This window comes from Bufo gargarizans, chromosome 5 (assembly GCF_014858855.1).
Source record: "Bufo gargarizans isolate SCDJY-AF-19 chromosome 5, ASM1485885v1, whole genome shotgun sequence".
Taxonomy (NCBI): Eukaryota; Metazoa; Chordata; class Amphibia; order Anura; family Bufonidae; genus Bufo; species Bufo gargarizans.
Window position 1 is genome coordinate 134,995,601 of NC_058084.1, and position 14,418 is coordinate 135,010,018.

At 48.9% G+C, this 14,418-nt stretch overlaps 1 protein-coding gene across 5 annotated transcripts in view; it reads right to left on the minus strand.

Moving 5' to 3' along the window:
- The window catches only part of RBBP8 (RB binding protein 8, endonuclease), a 60,661-nt gene that overhangs the window by 22,165 nt on the left and 24,078 nt on the right, over positions 1-14,418 (minus strand). For all 5 annotated transcript variants that reach the window (XM_044295236.1, XM_044295239.1, XM_044295238.1 and 2 more), the window contains 3 exons: positions 14,105-14,180; positions 7,193-7,377; positions 2,203-2,304 (listed from right to left, as the gene is read on the minus strand). In XM_044295236.1, the coding sequence (XP_044151171.1) occupies positions 2,203-2,304; positions 7,193-7,377; positions 14,105-14,180 (363 nt within the window). The remainder of the gene's footprint in view (positions 1-2,202; positions 2,305-7,192; positions 7,378-14,104; positions 14,181-14,418) is intronic.

Here is a 14,418-nt window from a genome sequence, read left to right on the forward strand (position 1 = left end):
AAAACAGGAGATGAGGAACGAGCCTCTGAAAACAAAATATCGCTGAGAAGCGCAAGACCGGAGAAACTCTGGCCAAACGAAGTATCAGGGAAAAAAGGGGACCAGATGCAGGCCCAGGAAATCACAGCAGGGACACACTGAAGTGAGGGAAGCCATAGCAAGGCTCACATATGAAGGGAGCAGGTCTCCCCCCACCGCGAAGCAGGTGATGAAGTTAAGCGTCCTATTGAAAGGAGAAAACTCCAAAGGCGCTAAGAGAAACCACCAACCCTAGGAAAGAGAGGGGGTTGTAAGTAAAGGCCAGGAAAAAAGAAAAGATAAGCCCTGCATCCCAAAACCAGGAGACGAGGAACGAGCCTCTTAAAACAAAATATCGCTGAGAAGTGCAAGCCCGGAGGAACTCCGGCCAAATAAAATATCAGGGAGGTGCAGGCCCAGGAAGGCTCGGCAGGTACACACTGGACTGAGGGACATAGGAGGAGAAGGAGAGTACTCCTAACAGTCTAAGGAGGAAGGTTCTACAAGCAGGAGGAAGTCCCTGGTCAAATGAACAGGGACAAGGAATCCAGAAAGGAGTACCCGGTATGGGCTCACAAGGAACCAGGAACTGAACCACCATAGGACAACAAAAAAACTGAATATCCAAGAAAAAAAAATGTAAAGAACCACCATATGTGAAAGAATTGGCCACGGACAACAAGCCATTCTAAGAATAGTGGCTAGCAAACCGCATACATTGTACCGGGGAGGGCAAGAGGCTGAGAGAGGAGGCCCTCATAGAGCAGCAGGGCTGTCCTATCTGTCCCCAGATACGAAGGTCCCAGGAGGTGCTGCAGCAGCTATAGAGCAGGTGGCAGGGCTGCAGGAGAATGCAGCAATCGAGAGGGGAGGGGGGGGAAAGGAGCCTGCAGAGCAATTCAGCCAGAGGCTGCCTGCCGGACCCCAGGAGCTGTGCAGCGCACCCCAAGCAGAGACCAGAAATGGCGACCCGGAGAGAGCAGGAGCCGACAGCCAGAGGAAGGGCCGCCCCTCAGAGAGAGCAGGGAACCTGGGGCTGGATTGGCAGGCAGGAGAGGCCCCTCCCAGACTCCCCCCATGAAGGAGAGAAAGTGGGCGGGGAGCCCCAGAGCTGCCGCGACGAACGGGGGCCAGGTGGGGGAGAGAACTTAAGAAGCAACCCCCAGAGAGGGAAAATGGGAGGCCAGGGGGCTTCTGGGGCCAGGGAACAGCTGAGAGATGTAGGTATCCGGGAAGGTAGAGGGGGGAACGCGCCCAGGCCCGGGGAGGAGACCCTAATCTAACATACTCACCCTCAGACGCAGCAGTAACCACCCCCTCGGCGGACTCAACACGGGAACCGTGGGACTGCCGGAATTCCACTGCGGAAGCAGATTTAGGGACTGGGTGGCTGCCAGGCACCCGAGTACGTGCCCGCAGGGGGGGGGGCAACTAAAGTGGAACACGATGGAGCCACCCCTGCAGCAGGCCGGAACCTGCAGAGAAGAGAAAGAAAAAATGATTGAAGAAAAAATAAAAATAAAAAAGTAGCAGGATGACCTGCACAAAAAGCAGGTCAGGTCTGCCTCCTACAGACACTAGAACAAGACTGATCTGCCTAGTGCCTGTGTAGAGGGTTTAGCCCAACGGAGAGGAGCCAACACTTTTTTATGTCTAGTGTCACCTCCTAGTGGTAGTTGGACATATACCCATGGTGCTGTGTCCCCCAATGCCATGCACGAGAAATCTATACTCACCGTTCTCCCTGTTCTGACTGGCTTCCAGTCCCTATCTGCATGACCCTGAAAGGGGCCACTGCAATCAATGACTGGCTTCAGCACTGACCTGTCCCCAAGTGGCATATTACAGCCGGGTCAAGTGCTGCTTGGGGACACGTCGCCACTGAGAGCAGTCATTGGATATGCCGCCGCATGTGACCTCATCTGTGCAAAGTTGACAGAGAGGGGCTAGAAGAGAGAGAGAAAAGAGTGGCAAGAATAGAGTTAGACTTTCTCCACAAGTACAGCTGGGGCACAAAAAAAAAAAAAAAGGAAGGACAGCCCCGTTAAAAGTGCCATGATAGGGAAACCAGATAAAGTATGATCCAGGGAGTACACCTAAATCAGTACAAAAAGGTTGAATCTGGTTCCATTAATCACTACCACCTACCGTTAGCTATAATATACTATGCTGCTGAATACTTACTAGGAAGAGGGGATAACTCTAATGCACAGGTGTCAGCAACCAAGATGGCCTCTCGTTTTCCTGTATTTACTTGTGTGGATGCAAATATTCTTGCTCCAGAGCCTGAAAAACAAATGAACGGCATCAGTGGTTTATTACATATAGATTATACCTATCGCAATGACAAGTTCATTAGAGGGGATGCCTCACAAGGACAACAATGTCCATTTAGAGTAAACTGTTGCATCTTGCTGTACATTTCCTCTGAGCAGCTTCTGCTGCCGGTAACAATTGACCACAGGGATATAGAGGCCTGACCAGCACCAATCAGTCCTATGAAGGATGGCTATAGTTGTTTCTGAGTGAAATAAAAGAGTACAAACACTAGACGTACCAGATATTTTAATGCATTGGTTTTTCATCAGTCACGGTGGTAACCTTATGACTTTCGCCATTTGCACCATATTTCATGTTTGCTTTTAACTTGGCTCCCAAAACTTTCACTTATTTTATTACAGTCAAATGCTTTCAGTATTTTTAGATTTTATTTGCATTGAGCAGAGCTATCACATTCACACTCATCTAAATGTTTCCACTTGACAATTTGCATTGTGTGTTGAAGCTGTTCTGTACAAGTTCAATGAGCTTGTGTCTCTTCAGTTTAAAGGGATTCTGTCACCTCCCCTAACCCAAAAAACGATTTTAAAGCAGCCATGAAGCACAGCTTACCTTGATTAGACTGTGCTCTTTTATCTTGTAATCCGTCCAGCAGTTTCTGCAAAAAACGACTTTTATTGATATGCAAATGAGTCCTGAATGTGCCCAGAGGGGCGTTTTGTTCCTCTTAGAGAGCCCAGTACCGCCCCTCTTATAGTGCCCAGCCCGCCTTCCTTGCACTGTCTATCCGCCCCCAGCCTGCCACAGCCTCCCCTCCCTCTCCTCCCCCTCCCTCACGCCGAACAAACTTTCGCACAGGCGCAGTACCCACTGAGGGCTGCGCCTGTGCGATCAGCAGGAGACTGAGGGCAGGAGCTTCATCCTCGTCACTGGGCATGCGCCGAGCCCAGTGACGTCCGATGCTCGCTCTTCCCTCAGTCAGCAGGGAAGAGCGAGCATCGGACGTCACTGGGCTCGGCGCATGCCCAGTGACGAGGATGAAGCTCCTGCCCTCAGTCTCCTGCTGATCGCACAGGCGCAGCCCTCAGTGGGTACTGCGCCTGTGCGAAAGTTCGTTCGGCGTGAGGGAAGGGGAGGAGAGGCTGTGGCAGGCTGGGGGCGGATAGACAGTGCAAGGAAGGCGGGCTGGGCACTGTAAGAGGGGCGGTACTGGGCTCTCTAAGAGGAACAAAACACCCCTCTGGGCACATTCAGGACTCATTTGCATATCAATAAAAGTTGTTTTTTGCAGAAACTGCTGGACGGATTACAAGATAAAAGAGCACAGTCTAATCAAGGTAAGCTGTGCTTCATGGCTGCTTTAAAATCGTTTTTTGGGTTAGGGGAGGTGACAGAATCCCTTTAACAGCATCTATACAGCATGGCCCACATCCCCCCCCCACTCGATTTAATAAAATACAGTATTTTTCACACTATAAGACCTACTTCCCCCCCCCCCCCCCCAAAAGTGTCAGTGGGTCTTATGGGGCGAATACTAATCCATTATGGAAGCAATTACTAGTACAGGAGAACCGGGAAGCAGTGAATATAGTGCTCCCCAGGCTCTGTACTCACCGGTGTCTAGTCCTCGGCCGCTCTGCAACCTCATGCTGTGCGTGTCGTGTCACAGCACTGTGCGGCAGGCTAAACTAGAAGATGATGATGCTAATTCATTGTTAAATGTTTTTTTATATTTGCTCTAATCCTGGGGGTCTGATCTGAGGTCTGCTTGGGGGTCATTTAAATTCCAGGGGTTCTTATTCACATTGGGACTGTGATCTGAAGTCTGATTTAGGGAAAATAAATACGGTACCACTTGAATGTAGATTCTATGTTGTAAAAAAAATATAAAAAAAATAAAAAATAAATAGATATATAGCTCTCAATCAAAACTAAGTCTTCCCATTTTCTGAAAAAACAAACAAACAAACAAATAACTTAAAAAGGTAAAGTGTCACCTAAAAAACACAAAGCAAACTGGTGACATGGCTGCATATGGATGAAAGCAGTGAGACTAAATAAACCTCTGTACTGGTCAGTGGCTGGAATTATGTAAAAAAATGCTTGTTATTGCCACTGTAACAGGGCAAAGAGGCGTGAATAAGGCACTTAAAAGGGTATTCCCATATTGAAAAACATGGCCGCAGGGCTCTTCGGCCTCAACCATTGGGACACTGGGAGGCTGGAGAAAACCAAAGCGGCGGAGTTACGCAATTTGGTAACTCTCATAGCCCAAGAAGCTATGCTGTTTACATAACTCTCAAAGGCCTCCTGGTGTCCCTGGGTCAGGACAAGAAAGCCAGAGAGCCCAGCAGAAATGTTTTTTTATTTTTTCAAAATGGGAATACCCCTTTAAGTGTCCCAGCCCAACGCTTCTCTCAGCCTTCATGCTAATAGACAGATCTATACAGTTTACTTGTCAGCGACTGTGCGCTAAGTGCGGGTCCAGAGTGGCATATGCGTGGGTTTTTAGAAGGGCTGCGAGAGACTGTGCAGGAAGGGGCACTTCAGTGCCTCATTCACACTTCTTTGACCCTTTACAGTGACCATACAAAGCATTTTTTAGAAGGTTGCAGCCATAGACAAGTACAGTAAAGGTAGCCATGTCACCAGCTTTGTACACGCTTTCTAAGTGACAGTTTCTCTTTAAATTCTTGTAAGTAAATATGCAATAACTGGAAAAGATTGTTATGCTTTTAATAAGAAATGAATGGATTTGTCCTCAGAAAAATGTATTGCCTTAGTCAGATCCTCCTTCATGGATGCCCCGAACACACTCTCTACTACTCTGTTGGTGGAAAAGCAATGACCACACGGGCAAGATCTCTGACAATAAAAGAGCCTTCGATTGATAGAACAGAAATATTAACTAAGCTTCCTAAGAAAGTTTCACTATACAATATAGATTATTTTTTTTGAGCTGGAGTTGGAACCTTTTCAAAATAGCCCCGACTCCACAGCCCTGCTGGAATCTTGCCACCACATGCTTCTCCAGTTGACATGGGAGATGTGCACTCTCTCAGTTGAATCTAGCACTGTTGGTCCCCCATGAGCGGTAACCGCCGGCTATTTATTCCCTCTCACCGGTGAAACAAAAACCATGCACATTTAGCCAAGCTCAGTAAGTGTGTTTATGGTGGAGTAGGGAACAATAGCTGTTCGGCAAAACAGTTATCGTAAAAGGATTTTGCAGGGCATAGATCAAGTCCCTGAGGTCATCAAAATGTCCATAACCCTTTAACAGGGTATTCCAGGATTTTATCATCGATAGGTATAGTGATCAATATCTGATCAGTGAGGTCCGACAACCTGCACCCCAGCCTATCAGCAGTTTCAGTGTAACTCCGGCGCAGACAGGTCCTTTCATTACGTAGTGGACAGAACTGGTTACTGCAGCATTGCTCCCAATGAAGTCCGCTACAGTTCTTTTTTTTTTTTTAACGCAAACTGTTAGGACATTACAGTATATTTGTGAAACTTGGGAGTGAGTTGTATCTAGTTCTCCATGGAACTTTTTATTGTTCTGTTGGTTAACATCAATCCCCTCCATTTAAAGGGGTTGTCCCATAAAAAATAATCTACATTTTTCAAACCAGCACCTGGTTCTGAATTGTTTTGTAATTGCATGTGATTAAAAATTTAGTATAGCCACCGAGTTATTCATCGAAATCTGTCTGTATAGCACCACCTGCTGTTTGCTCTTTTTTCTAATTTCTCTGTCCTGCTCACCAAGATGGAAGTACATGCTCAGTTTCATCCTTTAACTGCCACCAGCTGCAGCAGAAAGGACATGCCTATGGAGAGTGCACAGGCCCTAAGCTGCCAGCTTGAAATAGATCTAGTAGAGCAATGAATGGGGACATCTCTCAATCCATGCGAGATACAGGGCTGGTTCCAAGTTTGTTAGAAATTGACTGTCATGTACTATATGATGATGGATTTGTATTTTTTACATTAGTCATTGGAAAACCCCTCCCTCCAGCTTTCCAATTAACTCCCTTTATCTCCAGTGGCTGAACCTGACCTGTGATGTCAGCTTCTCTCCCTGCTCTGATAATGTTGGTGCACAAGCCTGAGAGATCTGTACACCAGAGGTCACTGTGCTGGCCACGCCCCCCTGCACTGCCAGCTGCTGCTTATTGCGCTCTCCCAGGATTCTTAACCCCTTCAGCTGCACAGACTCCGGGCTGAAGTGTTTACTGTGTAGCTGCAGGCAGTGAGGATACAAATGCTGGGCACAGGAGCTGAAAAAAGTTCTGCAGAGCATTGCAGGTAGGGGGAAGATCCTGTGTGTATTAGCAGTGTCATTGTACGGCTAATACATACAACAGGCAGAAATGTCACTCAGGGCAGCACTTTTATTCACTCCCTTAGCAGTGTCATTATACAGCTGGGACTTGTAGTTCTACACATACAACATGCTGCTGAGTCTCCCAGCAGGCAGACGTGTCACTTAGGGCAGCTCTTGTATTCACCCCCTTAGCAGTGCAGGGGAAGGGGCAGATTGTTTTTATTGCAAGTAAACAAAGGGCCAGAAGAGAACCAGGGAAATGAGGAAATAGATATTTTTTTTGCCTAAAACTTGCTTAGCTTAGTTATATATCGCTGACCATCGGATTTACAGTGCTACATCTTTTTTTTCCATAACTCGGACAACCCCTTTAAGGGTGGTTGCACTCAAACACCCATAGACTTCTATTGATCAAACCCATGCAAAATGGTACACTGCATTAATGATTTTTTTCCCTTCAAACAATGAGAGTCAATTAAGGATTTCAGTTGAGAGGTTTCCTGTTCTATCTCCAGATGTACTTTACGACATATCCTTTGTCATACCTTTTGATCTCTCGCTTACCATTTGCACATTCCGATGTATTGGATTCATCCTGGGAGTGCTCTGTATACCGCACATGTTTGTTTGACTTTTTCCTGCGCATCCTGCTGACCACATTTAGCGGAAAGGAATTCACTGGTGAATCAGGGATAATGCCATCATCAACATCGCCTTCTACAACCTCTTCAGGCATCTTTCTCATTGACCTAAATATTAAAGAATATTTCAGTCAAAGCGTTACAAGTAAAATTTGAATGATGATTAATATATTTTATGTTTAAACTATTAATGATATAAGAATAGTATGCATCACATTGGGATTACTATCTTTAATGGATATTGTCAACTTGCCAGATATCATCTCAATCAAAAATCACTGATGGCTCATCATTAGAAGTCACACCCATGTCCAGTTTTCTTAGAATACATAATTCAGCAGCTTCCTGAATGGCTTACTTCCAATGAAAACCCAAAAGTCAGTATCTCAGAAAATTTGAAAATTGTGAAAAAGTTCAATATTGTAGACTCATGGTGTCACACTCCTATCAGCACAAAACACATGCAAAAGGTTTCCTTCATCACCTTCCCTACATGTGACGTGACAGTACGTCACATCGGGTCTTTAAAGACACAGCAGACACCCGGGCCTTAAGTCCGCGATCAGCGGTAATGCCGATCGCAGACTTATAAACGCTCAGATGCCGTGACTGCATATGGAGGCGCTAATAGGAATACAGTGTATTTCTCAGACTCCAATGCTAATGAGAGAAGCAATTTGACGATTGCTGGTTATAGTTCTCTATGGGGAACTACAAAAAAAAAAAAAAAAAAAAAAAAAAAAAAAGGGTCACAATTTTTTTATTTTATTTTTTAAATACAAAAATTTGAATCATGCCCCTTTCTCCAAAATGACAAAAAAAAAAAAAAAAAAAACCATCATGGGCCTCGCCATGTGCATACTATTAAACATATAATAACATTTATCCTGTACAGCAAATAGATTCACCATTTTTTTATCGCTTGAACTTCCACAAAAAAAATAATAATTCTATAAAAATTGCTGAAGTCACAAACTCCAAAATGGCATAAATGAAAAAAATAGATTTTTTGTACTCACCGTAAAATCCTTTTCTCGTAGTAGGCATTGGGGGACACAGCACCATGGGTATATGCCCAGCTGCCACTAGGAAGCTGACACTAGAAACAAAAAAGTGTTGGCTCCACCCAGGTGGGCTATACCCCTCTGCCAGAGCCAAAAGAACTCAGTCAGTACAAAAGCAGTAGGAACGCCACACCTGAACTAAAAAGGAAACTGAACGCCAACAAGTCTCAAACTGGGGGGCCCGACAACCACAACAAAACGCCGGGACCACCAATAAGAAAAGCACAGAAAGGGTGGGATCTGTGTCCCCCAATGCCTACTATGAGAAAAGGATTTTACGGTGAGTACAAAAAATCTATTTTTCTCGTGCATGGCATTGGGGGACACAGCACCATGGGACGTCCCAAAGCAGTCCCTGAGGGAGGGAAGAAGAACGCCATGTTGCCAACCTAAAGCACAGCTGCCTGTAGAACCTTACGCCCCAGGCTGGCATCAGCAGAGGCCAGGGAATGAATATGGTAAAACTTAGAAAAAGTGTGAACTGACGACCAGGTGGCGGCCCGGCAAACCTGGGCAGCAGAAGCCTGATGACGCACCGCCCAGGAAGCCCCAACTGCCCTAGTCGAATGAGCAGTCAACCTGGAAGGGGGAGCATGGCCCTTAGCGACATAGGCCTCTTTGACAGCCGACCGAACCCAGCGAGAGAGATGGTGGCCTTAGAGGCAGGCAAACCCTTACGAGGGCCCGCCGGGACCACGAAAAAAAGAGTCCGAACGACGGAAAGGTCCCGTGATGCGAAGGTACCAGCGGAGGGCCTGAACAACATCAAGGCAATGGAGAGATTTCTTCCTAGGGTGCGAAGTATTAGGGCAGAAGGAAGGAAGGACAATCTCCTCATTGATGTGAAAAGAGGAGACAACCTTAGGAAGAAAAGAAGGAACGGGACGCAACACTACCTTGTCCTGATGGAACACCAGGAAATGCGACCGGCAAGAAAGCGCCGCAAGTTCAGAGACCCGGCGGATGGAGGTGACTGCCACAAGGAAAGCCACCTTAAACGAGACAAATGACAGAGAGATCTCTGCCAAAGGCTCAAAAGGAGAAGACTGAAGGGCATCAAGGACGAGATTCAGGTCCCACCGGAAAACGAAAGGGAGGGGCTCGACGAGCGACACCCTGTAAGAAGGTCCAAACCTGAGCCCGCAAGGCCACAAGACGCTGAAAGAGGACCGAGAGGGCTGAAATCTGCCCTCTGAGGGAAGCCAGGCGAAGACCCTTCTCAAAACCAGCCTGAAGGAAGGCCAGAATGTTAGGGACAGAGAAACAGAGGGGACGACAACGCCCAGACTCGCACCAGGCAAAATACGCTCTCCAGGTCTAGTAGTAAATACGGGCCGACTGGGGTTTGCGAACGTGAAGCATCGTCTGAATGACCGAGTCCGAGAGGCCACGGGCCTTCATGACCGTGGTCTCAACAGCCACGCCGTCAAACGAAGCTGAGGTAAATTCGGGTGGAACAGAGTGCCCTGCGAAAGGAGATCGCGGCACAGAGGAAGACGCCACGGAACGTCGGCGAGCAGAAACATTAGATCTGCGTACCACGCTCTGCGGGGCCAATCTGGAGCCACCAGGATCGCCGGCACCCGGGCTGCCTTGAGACGCTTGAGCACTCGAGGCAGGAGAGGAATGGGTGGAAAAAGATACAGAAGGTCGAACTGAGACCAAGGCAGAACTAGGGCATCGACCGCAAGAGCCTGAGGGTCCCTGGACCGCGCGGCATAGCGCGGAAGCCTGTGATTGAGGCGAGACGCGAAGAGATCCACATCCGGAGTTCCCCATCGGTGACAAAATTGAAGGAACACCCCTGGGTGGAGAGACCATTCGCTCGGGTCGACGAGCTGACGACTGAGGAAGTCTGCCGCCCAGTTGTCGACCCCGGGAATGTAAACAGCGAAGAGGACGGGAACGTGTTTCTCCGCCCACCGCAGGATCTGGGAGGCTTCCCGCAGGGCCATCACACTCCTGGTGCCCCCTTGATGGGTCAGATAAGCCACGGCGGTGGAATTGTCCGTCTGAATCCGGATCGGGAGCCCACGGAGACGTGAGGTCCAGTGAGACAGTGCCAGGAAAATTGCCCTGAGCTTGAGAACATTGATCTGCAGGGAAGACTCGTGAACAAACCAAAGACCCTGGACCGTGAGAGACTGGAAGACCGCTCCCCAACCCGAGAGACTGTTGTCCGCTGTGATCACCCGCCAACTGGGGGGCAGAAAGGACCGGCCCGGGGACACGTCCGAGGAAGTAGCCACCAGGAGAGATCCTGGCGAATCTGAGGGGGGAGACGGGCAAGGCGATCGAGACCTGCCGGGGGACTTGTCCCACCTGGATAGGATGAACAACTGAAGGTCCCGGGAGTGGAATTGGGAATGGCTTCGAATGAGGCCACCATCCTCCCCAGGACGCGCATACATGTCCTGATAGTCAGAGAGGACGGGCCGCGGAGAAGATGCACCCCCGCCTAAAGAGAAGAGACCTTCTCTGGGGGAAGGAACACCCGCCCGAGGCGAGTGTCGAAGATCATGCCCAGAAAAGGCATCCTCTGATGTGGGATGAGGGAGGACTTGGAGTGGTTGATGAGCCACCCGAACTGGGCAAGAGCTGAGAGGGTGATGCTCAGGCCGGACAGGTTGTCCTCCAAAGACGGGGCCCGAATCAGAAGGTCGTCCAGGTAAGGTACCAAGGCGACCACCCTGGCACGGAGAAGGGCCACAAGGGGAGCTAACACCTTGGTGAAAACCCTCGGAGCGGAGGCCAGGCCGAAGGGCAGGGCTACAAATTGGAAATGAAGAGAACCTACCGCGAAGCGAAGGAACTTTTGATGGGAGAGGGCGATGGGGACGTGGAGATAGGCGTCCTGAATGTCGATGGACGACAGGAACTCGTCCAACTCCAAGGAGGCGATCACGGACCGGAGGGACTCCATGCGAAAATGACGGACCCGGATGAAGTGAGTCAGCGCCTTCAGATCCAGGATAGGACGGAGCGAACCGTCCTTCTTGGGAACAGTGAACAGGTTAGAGTAGAAACCCCGAAAACGTTCTGACTCCAGAACCGGAACGATGACCCCTAGAGCGCATGAAACGAATGGCCTGAAAAAAAACGTCTGCCCAGGCGGGAGACATGGGGGGCGACGTCAGGAAGAACCGACCGGGCGGAAGATCGGTGAATTTGATTCTGTATCCAGAGGAGACCACCTCGAGAACCCAAGCGTCTTCTACACTTGCTTGCCAGACATCCCGAAAGGCGAGCAGGCGCCCTCCCACCTTGACAGAGTTCGAGTCATGCGGAAGGAGGCTTAGTGGACTGGGGGGCGAGCAGGTTTGGGCTTGGCATGCCAGGAGGGCTTGGCCTTAAAGGAAGGCCTGGAGGACTCCTTATCAGATCGGGCGGGGGGGGGCCTGAAAGGACTGTGCCCGAGAGGACGACCCAGGGAAGCGACGGCGGCGAGGCTGATTCTGGGGAAGAAGGGAACTCTTACCGCCAGTGGCCTCCGAAATGAGCTCCTCCATGCGCTTCCCAAAGCGCTTCCCACCAAGAAAGGGACGAGAAATTAGAGCTTTCTTGGAGGCGGAATCCGCCGCCCAAGAACGAAGCCAGATGGTGCGGCGGATAGAAACTTGGACGCCTGGTAAATTTGAGAGGCAAGCACTGCCAAAGCCCCCTGGCCAGAGTCTGGAGGTAAAGCACGGATAAGCTGTTTTGCCCAGATAGCGCAGGCCTTAGCCACCCAGGAGGCGGCAAACGCGGGGCGGATGGAAGATGAAGGCGCCGATCAGGGTGACGCCACTCCTTAGCGAGAAGCGCGTCCAGATCCTCATGATTCGGGAGGACCACCGTGGACCGTTTAGAACGGCAGAAGCACACCGACTTCAGGGAGGAGGAAGAAGGAACGTCCTGCACATGGAGCGCGTCCCGAACGGCCTTGATGAGATTCTGTATGGCTGCTGACATCGCCGAGCACCGCTCAGATTCAGAATCCGAAGCGGAGGAGTCCCCAGGAGCGGTGGAAGCGGCTGAAGAAGAAATTTCGCCCGACTCAGACCTAACCGGGGAGTGTTGATAGGCCGGAACAAAGCCGGGGCCCAGAGTGAACAAAAAACCCTGCTGGAGGCGGGCGTCTGCGATCGCGGTGATGTCCGGCGGCAGCAGCAGAAGAGGGGACACAGAGCCGATTTGCGGGGAGCCCGGAAAGGCCAGGTAGGAGGAGCAGGAGAAGGCTGAAAATAAAAACGGCCGTCTTAAAGGGCCAGGCGCCATGAAAAAACGCGCCCCCATGCAGGAGTCCCTGCCCAAAGATGACCCCCGGAGAGCTTGAACAGAGGCTCCAGGACCATGCAGTGCCTAACAAAGGGCCAGGCCACAGGAAATAAGGAGAGGGGAAGGGAGTAGGGAGAGCGCCATACTCACCCTCTGACGTCTTCAGGCGCAGCATGACCACCCCCTCGGCCGGACTCAACACGGAAGCCGTGGGTGCGCCGGAATTCCACTGCGGAAGCAGGTCACGTGGGGACTGGGTGGTTGCCGGGTACCTGAGTACGCGCCCGCAGGGGGGCAACTAAGGTGGAGCACGATGGGGCCACCCCTGCCACCTGTAGAGAAAAAAAAAAAAAAAAGAAGAAAAAAAATTAGCAGGATGACTGCGAAAAAAGAATAGCAGGTCATTTCTGCCTCCTACGGACACTAGAACTAGACTAAGTTCTTTTGGCTCTGGCAGAGGGGTATAGCCCACCTGGGTGGAGCCAACATTTTTTTTGTTTCTAGTGTCAGCCTCCGCATATACCCATGGTGCTGTGTCCCCCAATGCCATGCACAAGAAAGGATAGATCACCCTGCAAAAAATGAGCCCTCAAAAAAACTCTGTATACATAACTACAAAAAAAGTTGTTGTTTTTTTCAGTATTAAAACACAAAAAGTCTATACATATGTGGTATTGTCGTCCTTGTACTGACCTGGAGAATGAAAATAACAGTTCAGTTTTACCGTATAGGGAGCACCGCAATAGCAAAACGCATAAAACTGTTGCGGAATTGCGTTTCTTCCGCTCCCTCCGCCATTTTTTCCAGCTCCCCACTATATTGTATGCAATATTAAATGGTGGAATTAGAAAGTGCAACTTGACCCGTAAAACCAAGCCCTCATATGGCTATATGAACAGAAAAAAAATGTTATGGTCCTGGAAAGGCAGGGAGTGAAAAAACTAAAATGAGCTAGCTTGCGTATCACGAGATTACGGCGCTCTGGCTTTCTGACGTCGGGGAGCAAGGAGGAGATTCTGAGGATGCAGGGCGGTGCTGGGCTCCTTCACGCTGGACTCATCTCAGGGTAATTTGCATATGTATCAAATCGGTTTTTTTACACAATAAAAGCACACAGAGCTATGGGGACTGGGTATTGCGGATGTGCTTAGCGGCCATCTAGCAACCCATGTCCTCAGCTCTATACACAAAATCCCAGTGACAGGTTCCCTTTAATGGAGCAGAGCAGTAGAATGATAAAAGGTGTGAACCCAATCTCAGAATTAATGCAAAGTTACATAAAGGCCCCTAAGATAATAAAGTGCTAATTGTGTGGCGTAAATAATGATTTTTTTTTTTTATCATTCAAATTTCATTTGTGGATGTCAAATGTGTGAAATTTTCCTTTGGCAGTGAAGATTATAAAAAATTTGAATTGAGGAGTTTGGATAACATTATATCTGATCTGATACAATCTCTAGAAAACAAGGTTCTGTATGTATGCCTGAAGTGTAACACTTGACCGGAATACTCACTGAGCCGCCTTCTGCAAGTGCTTAAGTTGCTCGGAAAGCCTCTTGTTCTCATCCTGCAGTGTGTTCTTCTCATCCACTGTAGCAAGACATTAAAGAACATGTTGCAGCACAATCTGGATTATTCAGTCATTGCATGGACGCTTATAAACATTAGTTAAGGAGAGAAGGCATCCTGAACCGCAATAAAAATCACTTCCAATCTGACAGATGAGGACAGTATATTATTTAAAATATTACAATAATATCGTAGTTCAAAAGCCATCTTTATTTTGTTTTAGGCTAGGTCTACACGACGACATTTGTCGCGCGACATT